The 22234-nt window shown below is 43.4% G+C and overlaps 2 protein-coding genes across 2 annotated transcripts; one reads left to right on the plus strand and one right to left on the minus strand.

The window, feature by feature from the left end:
* Positions 1–207: 207 nt before the first annotated feature.
* fsd2 (fibronectin type III and SPRY domain containing 2) lies at positions 208–9005 on the plus strand. Its single transcript, XM_083652613.1, has 13 exons — positions 208–232; positions 527–809; positions 992–1087; positions 1365–1598; positions 2400–2422; positions 2756–2877; positions 3823–3987; positions 4141–4278; positions 5015–5168; positions 6780–6913; positions 7004–7136; positions 7823–7999; positions 8705–9005. Exons 2-13 carry the CDS (start codon positions 549–551, stop codon positions 8952–8954), a joined length of 1887 nt encoding a protein of 628 aa, XP_083508739.1. The 5' UTR covers positions 208–232; positions 527–548; the 3' UTR covers positions 8955–9005.
* Positions 8954–21867, minus strand: LOC310790900 (KH homology domain-containing protein 4-like). Its single transcript, XM_083652611.1, has 14 exons — positions 21756–21867; positions 19976–20207; positions 19744–19866; positions 19193–19269; positions 18942–18994; positions 17796–17995; positions 16318–16526; positions 13768–13828; positions 13441–13498; positions 12975–13213; positions 12167–12259; positions 11763–11836; positions 11521–11678; positions 8954–11075 (listed from the first exon to the last, which is right to left on the minus strand). The coding sequence occupies exons 1-14, from the start codon at positions 21782–21784 to the stop codon at positions 10945–10947; spliced, it is 1737 nt and encodes a 578-aa protein (XP_083508737.1). The 5' UTR covers positions 21785–21867; the 3' UTR covers positions 8954–10944.
* Between the last annotated feature and the right edge of the window lie 367 nt (positions 21868–22234).

Raw genomic sequence — 22234 nt, forward strand, 5'->3', positions numbered from 1 at the left:
TATTGGTTTTCACCTTATTTTTGTATTCAATGGATAACTAACATAACATCCCCCACTGATGGTTGCTTGACATTCCATTCTGACATTGGAGCTGCCTGCGTCCTGTCTATTTGTGTGCTGGCTGCCTTGACGTTAGGCTGCTTCAGTAGAGTCGTGCTGTCGCAAACCACTGCCTGCCAAGCCTACATGTTATTTTGAACCGTTTTTTAACTGATTCAGCATCCCCGTCCAGGTAAATTTGCCACCAGTCTTGTTCACATAAGGAATGTAATTTGATCAAACGGGCTAATTGCACAGGCAAGTTATGGACAAAGTGGTTTTCAGATCTTGTGCTGCTGCTACTGTTGACTTCATCCTGTGCAGCTTGTATGGTGCAATATCTTCTCAATATGTGTCAACACAATATTATCATCTAAAATCAGAATGTATTGTATTATATTAGATATTATAGCCTATCTATGTAACCTTGTGTTCTGACTGAAATGTAAACCTTGATGTTGTCCTCTCTCTCATGGTCCCTCTTAAGGTGTCTCCTTCCCCTTCCTGTTATGGACCTTTATGACATCAGAGGAGGCAGACTGGATGTGATTACAGAGGAAGCCCTCAGTGGTGACGAGCTCCCGGAGCCCAGCGCCATGGAGCCCAGTGGAGGGAGGGCGACCCGGAACCTTTCCACCTTCCAGCGCTTCTCTGTCGACACCAACGAGTCCCTTCACTTTGAGCCTTGTGAAGAAGAAGATGAAGAAGATGATGAAGCTGGATCTGAAGATAGGCATGACGCTGTGTTTGAGGAGCAAGAAAGTGACGTGGTGAGACTGACCTTTCATTGAAAAATAAATACAAAATAAATAGATCCCAGACAGTTTTGCAGTCGCTTGTTCTGTGAAACTGGTTTGAATTAAAGAGGTATGGCTGAAGTAGAGTACAAACTGAATGGATCTTCATTGTGTGTGTGCGTGTGTGTGTGCGTGACTCTCAACTGCTCTCACAGAGTGAGGTTTCCAAGACCAGGAATAAGCTGCAAGAGAAGGTTGCTCAGATGGAGAACTTTGCAGGTCATCTGGAAGAAATCTTCCTCACTGTGGAGGTAAATCTCATCCTCAATAAAGATCTTTCAGTTTTTGTACCAGAGATGGTTTAGGTGGCTGGAAAGTAAGTCCATGTGTGTGGTCCTCCCTCCTGAGGGCCTGAGCTCAACAGACGCCACATCCTCATTTCATGTTTTGCCTCCTTTGGTCTGTCTTCTCTTCGTTCTCTTGCCGTTTGAATAATGAATTAAATGCTAAACAAATCTGTTAATACAACCCAGCAAACATTCATACCTACTTACTACAGCTTTGGGAATGTGTTAAATGTCTGTGCAGGAGAACTTTGGCCGTCAGGAGCAGCACTTGGAGCAGCACTATAACGACGTGCTGCAGACGTTGTCTCAGCGGTACGACGAGCGGGCGGCCAGCCTGGAGGACGAGAAGAAGGCCAAGCTGGAGGCTCTGTACAACCAGCTGCTGGGCTGCGGCCAGACGATGGACGCCTCCAAGGAGCTCATCGAGGCGGCCCAGGAGATCTACCGGAGCCAGGACAAGAGGCTCTTCCTAAAGGTCTGCTGTCCAGCTTGTTCCAGCTCTGCAATAGTTCCCTTCACCAAGTCATAAGAACATAGTCATAAAGAACGTGCCGACTACAGTTGGATTCATGATCGTCAGTCAGTCAGCAGATGATTTTTGTTGTCATGATAGTAATGTAGAAAAAAAGCACCGACTTGATTATCAACATCCAATATTTAGATTTGGGGACTTGGATTCACCTTGGCTTGGACTTGACCTAGACTGAATTGCTCAAGACTTGACTTGCTGCATGAAGAGATTGAATACATGACACTTGTTCTTGTGTTTGTGTAAATGCTCAGATTGAAAGTGATGAGATTTTTTTCCTGCCAGATAACTGCATTTCAACTCTGTTTTCTGAATTAGTATGGAATGATTGCATTTATTGAAGTTGAAACTGATCATAGAAATCAAACTCGTGCTGCTATATCAAGTTTTTATCTGATCAAAAGCACACTGCATTGAAAAATAGATATTTCGTTTTCTTTAGGATTTTTATTTATATAGAGCTCTCTATATAAATAAAAGTCTTAAGTGAAGTCAGTGTGCGGGATTTCCTATTCTCAACTTACCTGATGCTCCTAGGAGCCTCCTACGCACCTGACGTACACGGTTTGTGCAGAGATCACCCCTCTTCTACGTTTTCCTTAAGATTGAATTGATACTGGACTCTTAGCGCGCCGCACGCAGTCCAGTGTCTCGTTCTGACTTGGATAATATTGAATAGTATTTAATTTACTGTAGATATGTATTTACTGTGTTGTTGAATCGCTCTGTTCTGAACTTTATTGACAGGCAGTCATGTCCACCATGAAGAGGTAATTGTGTGATGCTGTTCTGATGTGGCATGACAGTGCAGTGACAGCGACTAGTCATATTTCAAAAGACTAATTGCTTATATGAAGTGATGCTCACTTTAATTGAATGAATGCATTTATTTAAGACAGTTAAAAACTTTGTGTTTTCAAGGTCATTTTTGCACGTAGTTTCAGAATGACTTTGTGCTAATGGATTAACTTTGACTAATCCATCTGATGCCAGTGACAGTGCACTGACGCATGATACAAGCTACCTTACCATATACAGTCTATACAATCTATATCTATGGCCTTACCTTTATGTTCAATGTGTCCCACCACCACCACCACCAGAATCGAGGAGTTTGCCAAAGACGAGACTGACTTCAAACTGTCTACACCTCTTGAGTTTAGCACGCCACTTGCTGACCTATCAGATGTCAAAACCATGATGGACTCCATCAACGTTGTTCCAGGTCTGACTGTTCACCCATTATGTTACATCAATAGAATAGACTGTGTAGTTACAGTTACTGTCTGTCTCTACATACTGTCAATAAGGGACAATGTCTTGTCCCACACAGCTGAATGAGACAATTTGACTCTTAACTAGAAGGGCCCTCAGAGAGTGCAGATCTATCAGGCCAGGAGGCACTGAATACAGAAGCTCCTTGAAGCAGCCTCTCAAGCATGATGACAATAGATGATTCATCTCCTTGAAGGACACTCCTCCAGACCCCATATGGCATATTATGCGCAATTACAATTTGGAGAAGTTTGGCGTAATGGTTGCCTAGAGACAAATAACTACCAATTTACTGCCTTTGTGTATTTAATTATAGGATGATCTCCAATTTGTCAATAATCCAGTGATTCTCTTATTGGAAACATGCCTACAGCACTGTTGCCACCCATTTTCTGAATGAAAGAGGCTTAATGACATTCCCTGATTCACTTCTTAGACAAATCACGTTGGTCAACTGTCGTGTGTGTGTTTGTTTTCCAGTTGTTAATCTGAAAGTCACAAGTGATTTCGGCAAAATAATAAATGTAGTGTTATATAAGGATCAATACCGAATATCAGTCAGTATTAAAGGCGCCATTTGATGCATGTACTTGTAATACATACATTGAACATGTGATTTGATTCATAATGGTTGATTTATAATGTTTAGCAAGTCAAGACAACTTCCCATAGAAATTAATTTCATTTCTGTTCCCAGGAACTCCAGGATTTGAATTGTAATTACCCGGGCATTCTCGAGTCAATTCATGAATCCTGGTCAAAAACTTCTCTCTCTCTCTCTCTCTCTCTCTTCTTCTGTTTTGTGAGGGCGGGGTGGGGTGGGATCGCTACTCTCATTGCAAAGCAACTGATGGTATCTTGTTGTAACAATATTGGGATTATAATCTGATTCCAGCCCCGTCCGCCCCAGTAATCAACCCCCAGCTGGCCAACTCTGCCAGCCAGACGTCGCTGCGTGTCTGCTGGAGCCTGTTCTCAGATGATACAGTGGAGTATTACCAGCTGTACTACAGACCGGTGCTGGAGGACTCACCAGCAGACAGCTCCTGTGGACCAGACGGTACAGTGTCTACTGAACTGAAGGATCGCATGCTGTTGTTGAAATCATAAATCTGTTGATAATATACATGTAGGTTTCTCACACTGATGAGGGATCTCTGTACCAGACGTCTGAGCAACATGATTCAATCTGTGGTTGCCGTCTCCTTTTCAGTAACCAAGGAGGTGAAAGTGAAGGAGACCCACTGCACTGTGACCGATCTGCTGCCCAACGCTCAGTATGAACTGTGGGTGACGGCTACCAACACCACAGGCATCAGCCCAGCGAGCGAGAAGGCCCTATACATGACAGGTAGGAGGTCCCAGACCTGCCGTGACACAAGTAGTCATTCAAGTCCACACTCATAAATAATTGTTCTTCTAATACCCTGGCCTGGCTAGCCTTCTGGTTATCCACCAAAATGGCAGATTTATTACTCTAAATCAGGGGTGCCCAACCTTTTTTGACCCAAGATCTACTTTTCAAGTAGCCAGCCTCCCGAGATCTACCAGTCCAGTTTCAACATGGCAAACGCACACACATCGTTTCCAGCCTGCAGTAACTAACCTCACAACACTTTCTCGTTGTCCCACAACCACTTGACATTAGGGCTGTGAATCTTCACTGGCCTCACGATTCGATTCGATTACGATTCAGAGGGCTACGATTCGATTCGATTACGATTATCGATGCATCTCGATGCATCTTAAATCGATGCATCACTTTTTTACCCAATACATGATTTATTTTTTCTCACTTTCTTTTTTCTCACTGTGTGGCTACTTTTAAAATAAAAGTGCTTTTGGAATTGCATTGTATTATGATCCATAATTAAAATAAACAACTGCATGTACTTCCATTATATTATATTTTATTTTTATTTTTTTAATAATCGATTTTTGACGCGATCGACCTGGGGTCAGTCCAATCGACTGGTTGGGCACCCCTGATCTAAATTGTGTCGTCATTCCAGACTCACAAGACTGATGTTATGAGAATGAGGCCCAACTTGTGCCCCCCCCCCCTCTCTCTCTCTCTATCTCTCCAGTGCCTTCGCCTCCAGTGATCAAGCAGAGGGAGTGCACCAGTTGTCCCGAGGCTGCTCTGATTCGCTGGGAGTCAGGAAACACCAACCCTGTGGACTCCTACACTGTGGAGCTCAGTGAGATGGCTACAGACGGCAGACAGAGTGGCATCACTGAGTAAGAAGGTCTTGCCCTCCTAATACAAACACACACACCTGTATCACTATGATGATCCTGACTCAGAACGAGCTTAACTGATTCTGTATGGGAACAAGCTCAGGACTTTATTGTGACTCCTTGACTTTTTTATTTTATTTTTACATTTGCATGATAGATGTTTTTAAATTCTGCAAAAAGCGAAAAAATAAAAAAGGCTCTGGCGCTGTATAAATAGAAGCCTGGGTCAGAAATGGTGTGTTGGATCTGCAGAGCGTCATGCTAGATGCAGTGTGTCACGTGACATTTCTCTCTACTGTGTTGCCCTATAAGAAGGCTTTGGCTTCACTACATCCATAAACATGACTCTGTTAGTGCTGCCTGGGAGTTTCGAGGTCCCCTGGTTGTAGAGAGCTGCTGATTCAAGAAATCGTCTGTCCTAGAAAATCTATTCTTAGCTTCGCCTCCTGCACCACCGTTCGCCTCGGCTAGAATATTCTCCCAGCATTTTGGGGTCATTTTCATTCTTCATCTGGTCACTTCGGTTTCGTTTGACCCAAAAGTCAAACCATTTATCACAATGCTCCATTTTATTTCCATATAATCACAACAGAAATCAACCCTTCTAAACTGTGAAGGAGATGGGTGCATGCATAGTTAGATGTCTTCTTTGTTAAATGAAAGAACTGGCGTGCTCAACACGCTCTTTAGAGTGTAATGGGTGCCGACCCAAAAATAACAAATGAAGTGATCAGCAGTCTCAAATGAGTGCATCTTTTTGATGTAACTGAGGAAGGCCTAGAGCTGCAACGTGTCCGTTTTCTTCTTGCTGCTGATATAGCCCTACTACACCAGGGGGGTTTCAAAGTCTGAGACTGTGGGCTTCCCATCAGATAAGGCTTGGAAAAATGTGACCGCTGCGCCCTCCCCATCCCAGACACGCTCAACAATTGAGCCAAGATAGCCTGATATTGCTGTTTGACACACTTCAGTCTACACACTTCAGTCTCAGTCTGCACACTTCAGTCTACACACTTCAGTCTGCACACTTCAGTCTGCACACTTCAGTCTGCACACTTCAGTCTACACACTACACACTACAGTCTACACACTTCAGTCTGCACACTTCAGTCTGCACACTTCAGTCTCAGTCTACAAACTTCAGTCTACACACTTCAGTCTACACACGACACCAACTACATTAGAAAAGGTCTGTTTGAAGGCATGCATTCGTTTCTGACTCTGGGAAAGTGGCAAAAAGACCGCCCCAAAACTGCTGTATCTCTGAACTCATGGTTTGAGGTCTATTTAACCAAAGCGCACACATGCAGACTATTCTATGTGATCTCCTTTTGATAACGAATATATTTTTTCCACTTCCATTCACTGAGCCTCCCCTGAAACGGTTTGGAGCCCCCCTGCGGAGGCAGCAGGAAAGCCCTGGCCTCCACTGATTTGAGAGTGCCGATACCTTCTTTGTTGACATCATTCACTCCCTTGCCCCTCCCACAAAGTGCAAGATGAACCTAGTATTTCAGAACTTACCAGTGTGGAAAATAATGACGTTAACCCAAACATTGCCATTTTTGGGCAGCGAATACATCTTCTGCCCACTGGTGATTAATCCCCCAGGTCCATAGTAGCTGTGCCCACCTGTCAATGTCTGATCCAGCTGCAGACAGCGAGGCGCTACCTCATCTGTGTCAGAGCGGTGAACATTGGAGGACCCAGTGACAGAAGTGAGGCGTTTATCGTCTCCACAACAGGTGAGGAGCAGCGTGTTACCGTCAGCCTAATTGTGCTCGGAGCACATTCATGTGATGAATAACGGTGTATGTTTATGTGCACCTGTGCAGGTACGTTCTTCCATCTCCTAGAGGACACTGCCCATCCCTGCCTGTCCATGTCTGAAGATGGCTTCACCATGTTTTACGGAGACGAGGAGCTGCCTCTGAGCGCTCTGGCGTTTGACGATAACACCTTCGCCAGGTGAAGTATTGAACGGTCACTAATGTGACAAGCAATTAGAACTGAAATTAGTCAATCAACAGAATCGATTGATTATAATTTTGATAATCTTCATTCATCAAGTCTAAATACCAGCTGGTTACAGCTTCACAAATGCGAAGATTTGCTCACTTATTTCATATCTACACTAATTATATAATGAATACTTGTTTTTATTTGGCTGCTACGCAGAATAGTAACTTTGTTATTTTTTATATTTTAGAGGCTAATTGATTGAGAAAATAATTGCTAGATTAATCGACAATGAAAATAACTAGACTATCTTGCGGTGGGATCACACCTGCGAATTAAAACGAATGTGGGTCAGGGGCGTAAAGTGGGGGGGGGGGGGGGGGCAGCCCCCTTGGGTCGGATCACACCAATTTTCGAATTGGGCCATCATTTTGAGGTGAACCACACTGTAAACTTTACACTGTAAACCGTGCAAGATGCAGACACTTTACAGTGTAAAGTTTCGTGACTGCATCTTGGCACGGTTTTGACGTCATCGTATCCGCAAAATCGGTCCAACGCTGTCGGCTGGTAATATTAGTAGATATTAATCCTACAACCAATATGTAGATAGTAACTGGTAGTGAGTGTGAAATGTATATGGTCTACTCGAGATGCGTTTAGTGTAGATATGTGAAATGAATGTGTGTGTCTAGATGTGTGGCTGTTCTGGGAGATCTGATTCCAGTGCGTGGCAGACATTACTGGGAGATCGAGGTGGATGATGGGACGGAGTTCAGGATCGGAGTCGCATACGAGGACACCCAGAGGAACTCGTACCTGGGCACCAACAACACGTCCTGGTGTATGAGACACATCCTCACTCCATCCAGGTACAAGAACATCTTGATCAAAAAGACTTGATTCATGCGTCGCCTTGGTCTGCTGCTCTACGCTTTGTACAAAGGATTAGTTGTTCCCATTCATTACATACTGGCTGGACAGGAGACTGGCTGGACAGGAGACTGGCCAGACCAGCTCATGATAGCAGAATGAGTGTGCTGATCCCCTCATAGACACTACCACACACTTCATGGAAAAACAGTATATTTAGTCACTAAAGTAAATCCTTTCCTAAGAAATAAAGTGTTTATGCTTTGTGCAAAACTAAGCCGATTGAAAATCGGCCTTATTCATGCTAAAGGCAGAGTAGAATATTACTTTATAGCAGTTGCTATAGCAACTCTTCTTGGTGCAAAGCAGCAGGACAGTTGAATCGACAATTTAGCGGATCATTCGAGGCAGATCACACAAGACACCAAAGCGCTTTACTTTGCAGTGGTGTCTTAATGTCATCCTGCCTACGCACAACTTCACTATACACACTTTTTATTTCATAATCAGCAGCCACAGGACTTCCTGTTCTTGGCTGACAATTCAGCATCTACATCACGAATCGCTTAGTGAGCTGGAAGATTATTCTGACAGCATGAAGTGTCACGATTTAAATGTCAGCTTAATTTATTTGATCAGGATTCACATGAGCGGTCATTTCACTCCTATGCTGTCATGACGATGTTACCCTTTTCTTTTCTTAGACACAAGTACGAGTTTCTGCACAATGGCTGGAGCCCCGACCTGAGGATCACGGTGAACCCGGTGCGCATAGGAGTGGCACTCGACTACGAGAAGGGGGCGCTGTCCTTCTTTAACGTGGAGCTAGAACAACACCTCCACACCTTCCGGTGTCACTTCCAACATTATGTCCACCCCTGCTTCGCCCTGGACAACCCCGGAGCGCTCACTGTGCACAACGGCATCGAGGCTCCTGAATACACATTTATCTGACATCAATTACGACATCTGCCATTTTGAATCTTCTACATTAAATAAAAGCCATGTGTGTATATCCATATACAGATCCTTTCCAAAAATATTGAATACCATGGATGACCGTGGGCTTCAGCAGATTGTCAAGCAAAGACTATTCAAAAATTTGGCAGATTCAGAGGGAGTGGACTGAGGCTGCCGATTCTGCTGATTGATAAAGGCTAGAAATATTTCACTTTGTGTGCAATGAATCTATAATCTATGAAAGTTTCACTTTTTGAAAGGAATTATGGAGAAAAACTAACTTTTCCATGATATTCTAATTTTTGGGAAAGGATCTGTATGTATGTATGTGTATATATAGATATATACACACACACATATATATATATAGCCATTATGAAAACCCCACTGACCTATCTCAGCTGTATTAAATGTGGGAGACCCAAAGACGAGGGTTTTTCCAATTCATTTTTATTACAGTATTCCATGGGAACAGGCATATACCATTTTCCAAGATAAGAAAAAGTTCCACTGAATTTTACAATATGTATATATTTATATCATCAACTGGTGCAGAGCAAGTGATGAAAATCCCCAAAAAAGATTTGGATCATTTTATGGACAAAATATGCTTTGAGAATTGAAATAAAATGGTCTTAGTAAAAAGGTGTCATTTATAATTACTATACAATTGCATCTGTGTGTCCTAAAGGAAAAATCCACCCTCAAACACAAACACTGCCGTTGGCAATGCTCCTTGCATTTCTGGGCCTATTTTGTGTGTTTGGTGGTTTATTTTATTCTCTAACACTATATTTGGGTGGTCCACCTACAGAACACTATTTGGGTGGTCCACCTACAGAGAGTCTACAGAGTATTTGTAACATTTCAACAGCTTATTAGTTGAGATTCTACAATTCAACTGTTTAACAGATAGTCAACAGATCATCTATAGCAGCGTTTCTCAACTGGTGGGTCGCAGGGCCGGGGCCATTTTGATTGGGTCGTGGACATTGGCATTTTTTTTTTTTTTTTTTCATATTTCATTTGAGTTAAATTCAGATTATTGAAACTGGATTAGCCTGACCAGTTTTACTTGTTTAACAAGCTGAAGCATATGCTCTGCCTGTAATTCAAGAGAAGTCTGCCTTTTCATTTCATATTTAATTTTAGTTCAATTCAGATGATTGAAACTGAACATACGCGGTTCGCGGTCTTAAAGGGATACACACACAAATGCTGCATCAGGCATCAATGGGTTAATTAAAAAAATAATTATGTATGTCCTGCCTGTCTCATAATTCAGACAAATCCATTATCCAATAGCCCAACGTCGGCAATTCAAATCTTGCATGATCATAACAGTCTTATTGATTTTAAATGCTCAAAAATATATCCCCATCATCACTCCGTGGCATTGACTGTTAATGTGGTCGAAATCATCACTGAAGATATTCTTATTTTTTGTATAGAATAGTCGAATACTCGAATCCTGAGTCGAGGACAGCCCTATCCAGGTGTGTGGAGCAGCAAGCAAACCGAATCCGTTTGTTGAATCTGAACTAATAAGCTGTTAGAACATCATCTACAGACAAAGACAAACAGTTGATTTGTTGAATGTCAACTAATAAGCTGTTGAAATGTTACCAATACTCTGCAGAGCCTCTGTAGGCCGACTATCCAATAAAGTGTTACCTTTTATTCTATTTTCTTTGATAGCAGAACATTTTTCAAAGACATCAGTGATAAACGACTCAAAGAATCAAAGAGCTTCTTTCTAGATTCACCATTTTTGCATCAATGTTGCAACTATCACACAGGAAGACGTCCATCGTAGAAGAGAAGCTTCTTCACCGACAGCTTCAATAGACCAGAGTGCAATGCAGCCACAAGACGTGTTGTGTTTTGAGTGCGAGAGTTGTGTTGATGTACGCAGAAGAGCTAGGCTTTGGGCTTTGGGCTGTGGGTATCCTGGACAGTGGGGAGGGGCGGGGGGTGCTAGGGGTTATGAGTTATCGGTCTTACTGCTGCACGTCCTCTCCTCCTCTTCGTCTGAGGAGTCTCCTTCGTAGGGCACTAGCCCTGACGCATCCCCAACCACTTTCGCTTTCTTCTCACACACGGCCGCTTGAACACCTGTAAGGGCACAAAAAATGGAGAGACAGGAGAGAAGAGAGAAAGGGGGCGGGGCGTAAGAGAGAGGTGGGAGACAAAGAGAGAGAGAGAGGGGGGGGGATGGGACAAAGCGAGAAAGAGCAAAAACAAAGAAGAAACCCATTGAGGAGCCCCATGTTAGCCGTGGTTTGAGTTGGTTTGATCCACAGCCAGAGGGGGAGATATCAAATGAAACGGCAGCAGAGCACACATCCATTACAGGCAGGTCCGGGGACACATGTTGAGAGAGAAAACAAGGGAAAGACAAAGAACATATAGAAGAAGAGCGTGTTAGTGGGTTCTGCCGTCACAGGTCACAGGTCTCCACTGCTCTCCCCTTCCTCCGCGGGGGGAGTAGCCATTTCACACTACCGTCAACTCCACTGATAAAATGTCTGAGAAGGGTAGGAGAGCGAGTGATGCGTACCCATCGGTGCGGTGTTGCCGGGCAGACTGGTCGGATGCTCTGTCGTCGTCTCCATCGGCCTTTTACGTGCGGCGGGGGCAGAGGCGGGCGCCACGGCGGGAGGCGGCGGTGGTGGTGGAGGCATCGGGATCCTAAACGGCGGCGGAGGCATCAGGATCCTAAAGAGAGCAGTGTTAACGTCAGCATCACGTAAGACTCATCAAGTGTAAACACCCAGGGTGGAATGAGATCTATCCACACACCTTTCTGCTCCTCTGGAGGCAGGAAGTACAGACTGTTGAGTAGCAGGGTCTTCTGAGGAGCTGCTGCTGCTGGGCTAAATAGAAAAGCACAGACTTTTAGGACTATTCAAAACTGATCAACCAAATGTGCAGCATAAATTAGGAAAGTTAAATCATCCTCGCCATTTGACCGGAACCCCATTTTTCCAACATACTGATTCTTTTCATTTACTGACACTTCTCATTATAGAGCAATGTGTTGAAAAAGACACCGCTGCCCATTGGCCTGATAGCAGCACTGTATTGAAATGTTGCGTGTGGGGGCAGAATCTGCCAGTATGTGGCAAAAATAAGGTTAAAAATGGACAGAATGATCCTTTAATAGTGTGACGGTGTACAAGAGTGAAAAGTCTCAGGCTGCTCACTTGTTTCTCCTCAGCCCCCTCCTGGAAACGACGCTTGGGACTCCCCGACTCAGAAGATCCTTCAGGCTCCACCGTGTCGCTGCTCCCAGGATCCTTGGGCAGAACAGAAACACACACACACACACACCAGAGATGCTCACAAGTCACTTTTTGCAAGTCCAAGTCAAGTCTCAGGTCACAAGTCCAATCAGCTTCTCACCTTGTCTTGAAAGAGCACAGTAAATGAGGTGTGATATCAAGGTATGAAAGCAATGCAAGTAAGTTGTTGTTAAACCCTGTACTGTTTACAACAGTACGGTATTTTTGTTGGTTGATTTGGTTGGTTTACCTGTTTTACTTTTTCTTCTTCTTTTTATCTTTTCTTGTAGAAAATTGTTTTTAAATCGTTGTTTGATGGTCTGTTTTTCTTTTATTATAGTGTTTTATTGATTTAGATGTTCTTTTAAATAAGGTGAGATACTATAAGCCCCTCCGGGTTTCTTTCCCTCACCTGCACAATTTTGTATTAAGTTACTCGTTGCATTATCTGTTGTTATTTTTCCTCTGTGGAAATAAATCATCAAACGGAAGTCTCAAGTCTCTTATGTATGAGCGTTATATCATCTGCTGCGTGCCATCCGGTCTGCTTGGAAGCCTCGGGTGGTGCTCCACCTTCCACGTCGTGACGTGCATTCAAATGGCTTTGACGCACACCTAGGAGTTGATTATATACCTTACTTATTGTGTCCACAATGAGCTGGAGACATGGTTGACATGAAGCTTTATTAAGCGTGTGATGTATGCCAGTGTTTGTGCTCCAGACACATACCTGGGCGAGATAGGGGTGTGGCTTCCTAGGACACACAGGATACTGAACCATTAATGCCTGAGAAGATGGAGGGGTTGTCGACAGGTTAGAATGACTTGGGGCACCATTTGCGTGACTCCAGTAACCAGCGGCTCCTGGGTACGCTGAATAGCCACCAGCATACCCATTTGCTGGGTAGTTATACCAGGACACCTGGCTAGAGTAATTGCTATTAGGTGGAAATCCTTGTGCTGCGTATGCTGAAATGAAAGTATAGAACATGGAGTTAATAGCACGTATCACATGGGACGATAACACAGTTTTTTTTTTTGAAAAACACCTATTACAACCTATTGTTGGGCCACTAAAGACACCGGGAGAGGGTTAATTTACACCAGAAGAATAGATTAAAACAGCTAGTATCTGATATTAGGTCACACTGTTGGAATTTGCCTGTTTAGTTACGACGTGTAGAAGGAAAACTCACGTTGGGTGGAGCCGGTGGCGGTGTAGATCGACACCATGCGGGTATGTTCAGCTCGCACCTGAAGAGCAAAAATGTGACACGCTCGTAAAGGAGAGAACATTCCAAGGCAGGGGAGATTGACGTTCGTTTTAACAGCAGAGTTGCATTGTGGGTAGGTGCAGAGCACTCAGAACCTATCTCTGGAGATCAGGTGGTTCACGCTACCACTTTGACTTTAGGAGGTGGGTATCAGTGAAAACTATATGCTTGAATAGTTTCACCTTCTTGTACCTCCCATCAGACACTCGTACAGTTCAGACACAGTCCAGCCCTCCAGTAGAAACTTACAGTTTCCAGCAGACTCTCGGTGAGTTTCTTTGCCGACTCCAATCCAGTCGCATTTGGATGGCTAGAACACACAAGAGACCATCGTTAACCAGGATGAACCAGACTCAGTTAACGAGAAAGAACATTGTTTTAGCCTAATTATGAAAGTCTATGTAGAGCTCTAAAGTGCGGCCACTGGAATTGAGCAACCTGGAGCACTTGTGCAAATAACTGTCTTTGTGTTGGTATGTGCAAAATGAGTGTTGGTATGTGCTTCTATGTTCCATATCTATACACATAGCATGAAACTGTCATGATTTTAAAGCATTGGCTATTTTTCAAATTCCAATAACACACACACACACACTTTGTGTGTAGGAGAGCAGGTTTGTAAGCAGATGCAGTAACCCAAGGCTTTTCTCTGTAGACGAGGGTTGTTCTCACTGCTGGTTGATCTTGGAGGTGGGTATCGGAGAAGGCAGTATGGTCTTGACTTGCCTCTCCTTCTTTACCTCCAGTAGTGGAATACTATTTTACCTGACAAGCTTCCTACATATTTTCCATTCCTAAATTCTAGACTTTTCCAGAATCAAATTTCCAGAATTCTTTGTAGATTTTTCAGACCAGATTTGACACCCCAAGTACAAATTGTTAATGGTTATTAATATGTAGTAGTTTTAAAATCCAGAACCAAACAGACATGAACCAAACACACATGAACCAAACAGACACGAACCAAACACACATGGTTCGTGTCTGTTTGGTTCGTGTGTGTTTGGTTCGTGTGTGTTTGGTTCGTGTCTGTTTGGTTCGTGTCTGTTTGGTTCGTGTCTGTTTGGTTCGTGTCTGTTTGGTTCGTGTCTGTTTGGTTCGTGTCTGTTTGGTTCGTGTCTGTGTTTGGTTCGTGTGTGTGTTTGGTTCGTGTGTGTTTGGTTCGTGTGTGTTTGGTTCGTGTCCGTTTGGTTCGTGTGTGTTTGGTTCGTGTGTGTTTGGTTCGTGTGTGTTTGGTTCGTGTGTGTTTGGTTCGTGTGTGTTTGGTTCATGTCTGTTTGGTTCATGTCTGTTTGGTTCATGTCTGTTTGGTTCGTGTCTGTTTGGTTCGTGTCTGTTTGGTTCGTGTGTGTTTGGTTCATGTCTGTTTGGTTCATGTCTGTTTGGTTGTCTGTTAACATCTGTTACATTCTGACTATGTATGTGGCCTTTAGTTCCCTCCTACACAGGAAGTTGGATGACGTTCCACTGTCAAACATCTCTACCCAAAGAGCAAGTCATCTAACAGGTGCTACCTATGCTTGTAGAATTTTACCTAATATAGTGAATAAATAGTATGAATTGTTCCTTTTCTACATAAGAACTGTAAATCAGTTGAAAAAAGTTAAATAGCCTAATTTAATTGTCACAGCATCTGTGCAGCCTTGTTTATTCAGTGTCCACGTAAACCGTAAAGATATGTTTCCTGACACAGAAAAGATGGTCCGTTTACTTTTCTGGTACTAGTGTACCGTAAATTCCGGACTATAAGCCGCACCTTTTTTCCCGTTTTTTGGCCTTTTTTGGCCCCTGCGGCTTATATAACGGTGCGGCTTATCTATGGATTTTTTCCAAAAAAAAAAAAAAAAAATCTCTCTTTTTTAGCACTCTTTCTAACTATAAAGCCACTTCTGTTTTAATTTCCTCTCTTGCCCTCTTTTCACCACACTGTATGACACTGTATGACACTGTGTGCACTGTAAATAACAACACAGGTGGTGTTGTGTTATGTTGTTTTGTTGAAATGTTAATAAATGGGAGCATTACATATGGTAATTAAACATTAAAACACAAAAAAAAAGAAGAAAAAAACCATTAAAACACCCGCGGCTTATAGTCCGGTGCGGCTTATATAAGAAAAAAATAGTCAACTTTGAAGGTGCGGCTTATACACCGGTGCGCCTTATAGTCCGGAATTTACGGTACATCACTGCATATAACTCATCAGTGTCCAAACAAGCGTAATATTTGGTAATTGGCAATTCAAAGATATTGCTGCATTTTCTTTCAAACTACTTTGGTCGAGATGTCCAGATTTGGTACACTTATAAGGCACTTGGGGGCAGAGCTGTCTTGCAGCAGGCTGTGTCATACAGTACAGGTATAGAGGCAGCTCTGTGTAGGAGTGTGCTTTCCTTCAGTTGCACACCAGACTTTTTGCCTTGCAAAGTCAAGCTCGCTCTGGCCTGCGCGCTCTCTCGCACGTGGTCAACATTTTGGCTGCCTGCTCCAAATGCCATGAAATTATCAATTTTATTTCAGAAAACAGAACGGGGCAATAGTCTGGAAACACAAATATTTGTCCTTACTCTTTTCTTTTTTCCATACTTAACCAGACCTGGAAAATTAGTCAAATAAAATTCAATACTTTTCTACACTGCGTAGGAACCCTGTATTTATTTATATATACAAAATAAATTGGTGTTCCTTACATTTTTGGGGGGCGCGCCTACATTTTAGAGGTAAGGAGCACCAAAAAGTCCATTTAGAGCCTTGATCTGGTACTTGATCTTGTATTTAGCATTTAGATTTGAACCTTACCTGATGTAGACATAAAGAGGCTCGAAGGACTCTCTTTTTGAAGCTTGTTCAATGTAGCCTGAAGTCTTTCCCCTGAGGAAGACCCGCGCCCCCGTCTCAGTCTGGATGTGACCCAGGTACGAACCCCCTGGACCCTCCACCTTCTCATTCACATTGAACGAGGGCAGCGCCTGGTCCAGACCCACAAAAATCTTTGTGTGCACAAAACTCTGAGGACATGAGAAACAAATGCGTTATTAAAATGACTTGTTGGGAGTTTATGTTGCTATTCATTGACATCTAAAACAACTTTGTGTCTCGAGCAGGTTTGTAAGCAGATGCAGTAACCCAAGGCTTTTCTCTGTAGACGAGAGTTGTTCTCACTGCTGGTTGATCTTGGAGGTGGGTATCGGAGAAGGCAACATGGTCTTGACTTGCCTCTCCTTCTTTACCTCCATCAGTGGAATCCAATCTTATTGATACCAACCAATTTTAAAGAGACACTAAGCCCCGCCCCCTCACAATCAGTGCTCTCAGCTCTGAGCCCCTCCCTCACAATCAGTGCTCTCAGCTCTGAGCCCCTCCCTCACAATCAGTGCTCTCAGCTCTGAGCCCCTCCCTCACAATCAGTGCTCTCAGCTCTGAGCCCCTCCCTCACAATCAGTGCTCTCAGCTCTGAGCCCCTCCCTCACAATCAGTGCTCTCAGCTCTGAGCCCCTCCCTCACAATCAGTGCTCTCAGCTCTGAGCCCCTCCCTCACAATCAGTGCTCTCAGCTCTGACGCGACGCGTTTAATTTGTGAAAAAATGTACTTATGATTAGTCTGGATTCAGACTTTAGAATCCGCCCCCCTGCACATGTTGATAGGAGGAGATGTGGTGGGGTGTTGCATAGTGCAAAGCGAATGGGAGACCTTATGTGGGGGTAATATTGGCACATGCGCGATGTGATTCAGGGCCAGACCTCTGTGTAGCAGATATCTATCTCCCCGTCAAGGAAATAGCAGGTTTTAAAACGCGTGTTTCAACCATCCAACCCAGCAGTCCTTTGTTTGTATCTATACCTAAAGAACATATTCATATATTTTTTATATCTTTTGTCATATATTTTGACTGATTGGCTGGCTGGCTATAGAGCTGAACATTCACGTGACATTTCTTGCCCCGGAAGAGAGCACCCCATTCATTTCTCCATAGACATTTCGAAAAATCCTTGTGAGTTTTAAGGCTGGAACCAAGCTAACCCGTGACTTACTGAATCGCGAGTGACCATAAAACATTTCAGTTGGAGCAAAAAATAGACGAGGAAAAACTTGAAAACTGCGGCAAATCTGCCCTCCACGTCACTCTGAACACAAATGTTCTAACATTGAAATTAATTGTACACAATAACTTTGTCAAGTGTCACTGCCGTTCAATTGTCATTCTGTATTACAGCAGTAGTTTTGCCATTTTGTGTTGGGACGACACTGAACACAGATGTCATGTCTATCTGCCTACCCCTGAATGTGGAGCGGCAGGCCGGTGTCCCTGGGTTGAAGTGGAGTGGCTGTGGGGCATTCTTGCCGGTGGATTGACGGGCCGAGGAGGCTGAGGGTAGAGAGTGAGAGGGGGCATGACGGGGACGTGATGTCCTCCTGATGCTGCAGATGCCCTCAGCACGTCCTCGGAGATGATCTCCTTGATCCTCATCACCGCCTCTGATGTTGAGAAGAGAAGTGCACAAAGTTTGGACATCAGTCCTACCGTCTCCATATTCAACCCCTCGCCCCAAAACCTCATCAGTAACGTTAGGAGGGTTGGGAATTAGAAAAACAATACCAGTTCTGAAGAAGTGATAACAAGAATGCTTATATCTTCCAGCATGTAATTATTTATTTCTCACACAAAGTATAGGCTCTTTGGGCGTCCGGGTAGTGTAGAGGTAAAGTCCCTGGCTACAGACGCGAGGGGCACAGGTTTGCATCCTCGCTTTCCCTCCGGCTTGGTCGGATGTCCATACAGGTTTATATAGTTTTTATAGTTTATATAGCTTTATAATAGATTAAATCATCGGAATGGGAGATTTAATTATCAATGGAGATTTTTTCTTTTCTTTCTTGACGATCATCCCGCGACCCCCAGGTTGAGAGCCAGTGCTCTAAAGCAGTGGTTCTCAAATGGGGGTCCGGGGACCCCCAGGGGTCCGTGGCACTTTGCCAGGGGGTCCGCGAAAAGTTTTCAGGATTTTTTTTTTCTTTTGCAAAAGCTTCATATTTACCATACCATTTTATGCTTTAAATCTAAAATGGTTCATGGATTACATTCTAATCTAACAAACCTATTAATTTAAAAGTCAAGCACGTTACCATGGAAACAATTAAGTTTAGCCCAAAATCACAAATCAGAATGAGGGGGTCCCCGGTATATTTTCTATCTTGTAAGGGGTCCTTGGCTGAAAAACATTTGAGAACCTCTGCTCTAAAGTACTGCTGGAATGTGCCATTTCCCCGAGTTAAAAATGTCTATTGTCACAGGTATTGTACAAACATGTTGAAGCACACCATGAAACATTCAATTCAACAAAAAAGCATTACTGGAACTTACAAAGTGCAAACAATTCCCAACCGTCTATAATGGATTGATAAGAAGTTAAATACTACTTACTATTGACCTGCTCCTGACTTTTCCCCTGGACATGCAAATACAAAGGCCTTTCTCTAAAAAAAGCAAATCAGAATATGTCATGGACAACACAGAACTTATGCAACTCAACCCCTCAAAAAATAGTTTCCCACCGTCATAACAAAAAAAAAAGATTTAAATCACTAATTGCAACGACTTATAAACACTGCAGTTCTTCTTCATTTTCTGAAGTACAAATTGACTTGTCAACAAGATGATGAGTGAATACATACCCTCCTCTTCTTCCCTTCTCTGTGTCAGCCATGTAGTGACCCTTTGTTGAGACGACTGCTCCACTACATTGTCGGATCTGGAAAAAAAGAACAAAATGGGATGAGGGGGGATCGTAAGCTACTTGATCAAATGGTTTATTTTGGTATTTTTTCATTGTGAAAAAGGACAAACATCTAAAGGACAATGCTTCTTTGCATTTGAGGCGGTTTGGCTGTACGCACACTCTGCAGCTCGCCAAGCTGGCCCTGCAGCTCGCATACGCTCGGCCGCTGTGTGGCACTCGAGCAATTGTCATGTCACTGATTATGTCAGACATTGCTACATCATCACTGATGATGTCATAGACATTGTGACATCGTCTATGACATCATCAGTGACGTCAGTCGAGCTAATTGTGGTTTTTGATTACACTCCAGCAACATGGCCACCAAAGCTTGCCCACAATTGCAGAACCCACTTACTCCCTTTTATATAAAAGGATAGTTTTGCCATTTTCTCAAGCAGTGTTAATGTTCTTAATGCACCACTGGCATAACTACTTTCCATTTACCTCCTCCTGTGTTTTGCCTTTGGTAAGCAGGTCCCTGCAATTTATTGGTACATCATTTATGTCCACCTCTGTGACGACCGTTACCGCCTCGTCTTTACTCAGCACCGGCATACTTGGAGGCGTCTGAAAGACGAGACAAGACAAGAAACACAGTAAGCATACTGTATTTAGTGAATCCATAGATAGTGGGAAATTAACAGCTACTCACTAAAGGTTATTGTAAGTTGAGCACCTTTGCAAGTAATGGTGGGGGAGTCAACAGCTTTCCCTTGGCCATTAACATGGCATTGATCTTGGCAGCCATGGCTGCAGCCATTTCAACTCCTCCCTGAGCTGCTGGCTTGTCCGAGTCGAGTGGCTCACTTTTAGAAACTCCTGATAAGGAGACAGGATCATTGCTCTGCTGCCTCACGTCTACACTCTGTTTGGGCTGGGCGGTCTGATCCCATCGGCTGGTTAAGCACCTGAGAAGAAAATGGCATACGATTAACATTCACTCACATTATGTATACAGGCCTAACTACTGCCAAACACACGTTATGTATACAGGCCTAAATACTGCCAAACACACGTTATGTATACAGGCCTAACTACTGCCAAACACACGTTATGTATACAGGCCTAAATACTGCCAAACACACGTTATGTATACAGGCCTAACTACTGCCAAACACACGTTATGTATACAGGCCTAACTACTGCCAAACACACGTTATGTATACAGGCCTAACTACTGCCAAACACACGTTATGTAGACAGGCCTAACTACTGCCAAACACACGTTATGTATACAGGCCTAAATACTGCCAAACACACGTTATGTATACAGGCCTAACTACTGCCAAACACACGTTATGTATACAGGCCTAACTACTGCCAAACACACGTTATGTATACAGGCCTAACTACTGCCAAACACACGTTATGTATACAGGCCTAACTACTGCCAAACACACGTTATGTATACAGGCCTAACTACTGCCAAACACACGTTATGTATACAGGCCTAACTACTGCCAAACACACGTTATGTATACAGGCCTAACTACTGCCAAACACACGTTATGTATACAGGCCTAAATACTGCCAAACACACGTTATGTATACAGGCCTAACTACTGCCAAACACACGTTATGTATACAGGCCTAAATACTGCCAAACACACGTTAACAACCAGATACAAGTGACATAAGTTTTAAGGATGTTTTAACCCATTGATACCTGATGCAGCATTTGCATGTATATCCCTCATTTGTGTGTGTATCCCTTTAAGACCGCGAACCGCGTGACCCTAAAAAATTTCCGCTTTGAATATATGGCCACCCGAAAAAAATGTCCGCTTTGCATCAGGTATCATTGGGTTAAGCCAAGCCATCAAGCCCGAGTAGCATTATAGCTAAATAACGTTAGCCGCCTGGTGTCGTCGTACGTCGTACATCATGGCTGTCTTGACTGGGAAATTGTGATAATTAACTAAATAATTCGCTGGCAAACTGTCTTAAAGGAACTTCGATTTAACAGCAATTATTTGTATTTTGCCGGCTTGGTTGTTAACGTGAAGCTAACTTAATTATTCTAACGATAACGTTAAGCTAACAATCACCCTGCTAGCCGGGCGCTTCTCGTTCATACTGAAGAGATGCTAGCCCGGCTAGCAGGGTCAAGCTAACAATAGCCAACAACGTTATCTACTGATACATGCATGGCACGACAAAGCTCAAAAAGTTGCTAACGCGATGGCTACTTCATTATCCAACATTCAAATTAGATCTTAGCTATTTAACAAGACAAGGCATTTTGGAATATCATGCTATCATGAGTAACGTTATTGATATGGTAACGTTCACATATAATGCTACTTGCAAACGATAGCTGGGCAGCTAACATTAGCAGGCCACTACCACGACCATGCTAGTAGCTGGTGGTAGCTAAGCTAACGCTAGCTTCAAATACAACTCAGCTTAGTGGGGTTTGTCAACAACGAGCTGAACCCAAATGAAGGGAAACTTACGGTGTTTGTCGATACATTCCTGAAGACATAGCACCACTCTACTGAATCTGCAGCCAAATAAAAAATAAAAACTATCTAAAATAATTTGCGTTTGACACGTTAGCCATCTAGCTCCACCCCAAACGCCGGCAATTTCTTCTGACGACTTGTCGCAAACTCTCTGACTAGTGGCGGAACTTGCGCAAGTTGAGCGCCTGTTTACGTAAACGAGGAGGACGTGCCTGCGCGCGCACACACCGCGCGTGTGTGTGCGTGTGTGTTGTCTATGGTTTGGTTTGGACTGTAACAGAGACTAGGCTAGCTACTATCTTTGCTGTCAGGTCTTGTAGTTATTAAAATGTGTCTCCCCTTTGATTTTTGCATTACGTTGCGTTTCTGGGCTCCAGTTACCTTTCCTCCACATATACAGTCTTATATGTCTTTATAGGCTCAAAATCTCCCAGGTGCAAAGTGACTGAAAATATTTGTCTTCTTTTATT

This window comes from Poromitra crassiceps, assembly GCF_964638095.1.
Source record: "Poromitra crassiceps genome assembly, chromosome: 16".
In the NCBI taxonomy this organism is placed as follows: Eukaryota; Metazoa; Chordata; class Actinopteri; order Beryciformes; family Melamphaidae; genus Poromitra; species Poromitra crassiceps.

What these genes read in the sequence shown, in the direction of transcription:
- LOC310790900 (XM_083652611.1), bottom strand. Translation starts at nt 21,784, where the DNA reads ATGTCTTCAGGAATGTATCGACAAACACC. An exon ending in GGAATGTATCGACAAACACC is followed by an intron (nt 20,208 to 21,755) that starts GTAAGTTTCCCT and finishes TTTTCTTCTCAG; the next exon opens with GTGCTTAACCAGCCGATGGG. An exon ending in CGCCACCGGCTCCACCCAAC is followed by an intron (nt 13,214 to 13,440) that starts GTGAGTTTTCCT and finishes CTTTCATTTCAG; the next exon opens with CATACGCAGCACAAGGATTT.
- fsd2 (XM_083652613.1), top strand. Translation starts at nt 549, where the DNA reads ATGGACCTTTATGACATCAGAGGAGGCAGACTGGATGTGATTACAGAG. An exon ending in CTCCATCAACGTTGTTCCAG is followed by an intron (nt 2,878 to 3,822) that starts GTCTGACTGTTC and finishes ATCTGATTCCAG; the next exon opens with CCCCGTCCGCCCCAGTAATC. An exon ending in CACATCCTCACTCCATCCAG is followed by an intron (nt 8,000 to 8,704) that starts GTACAAGAACAT and finishes TTCTTTTCTTAG; the next exon opens with ACACAAGTACGAGTTTCTGC.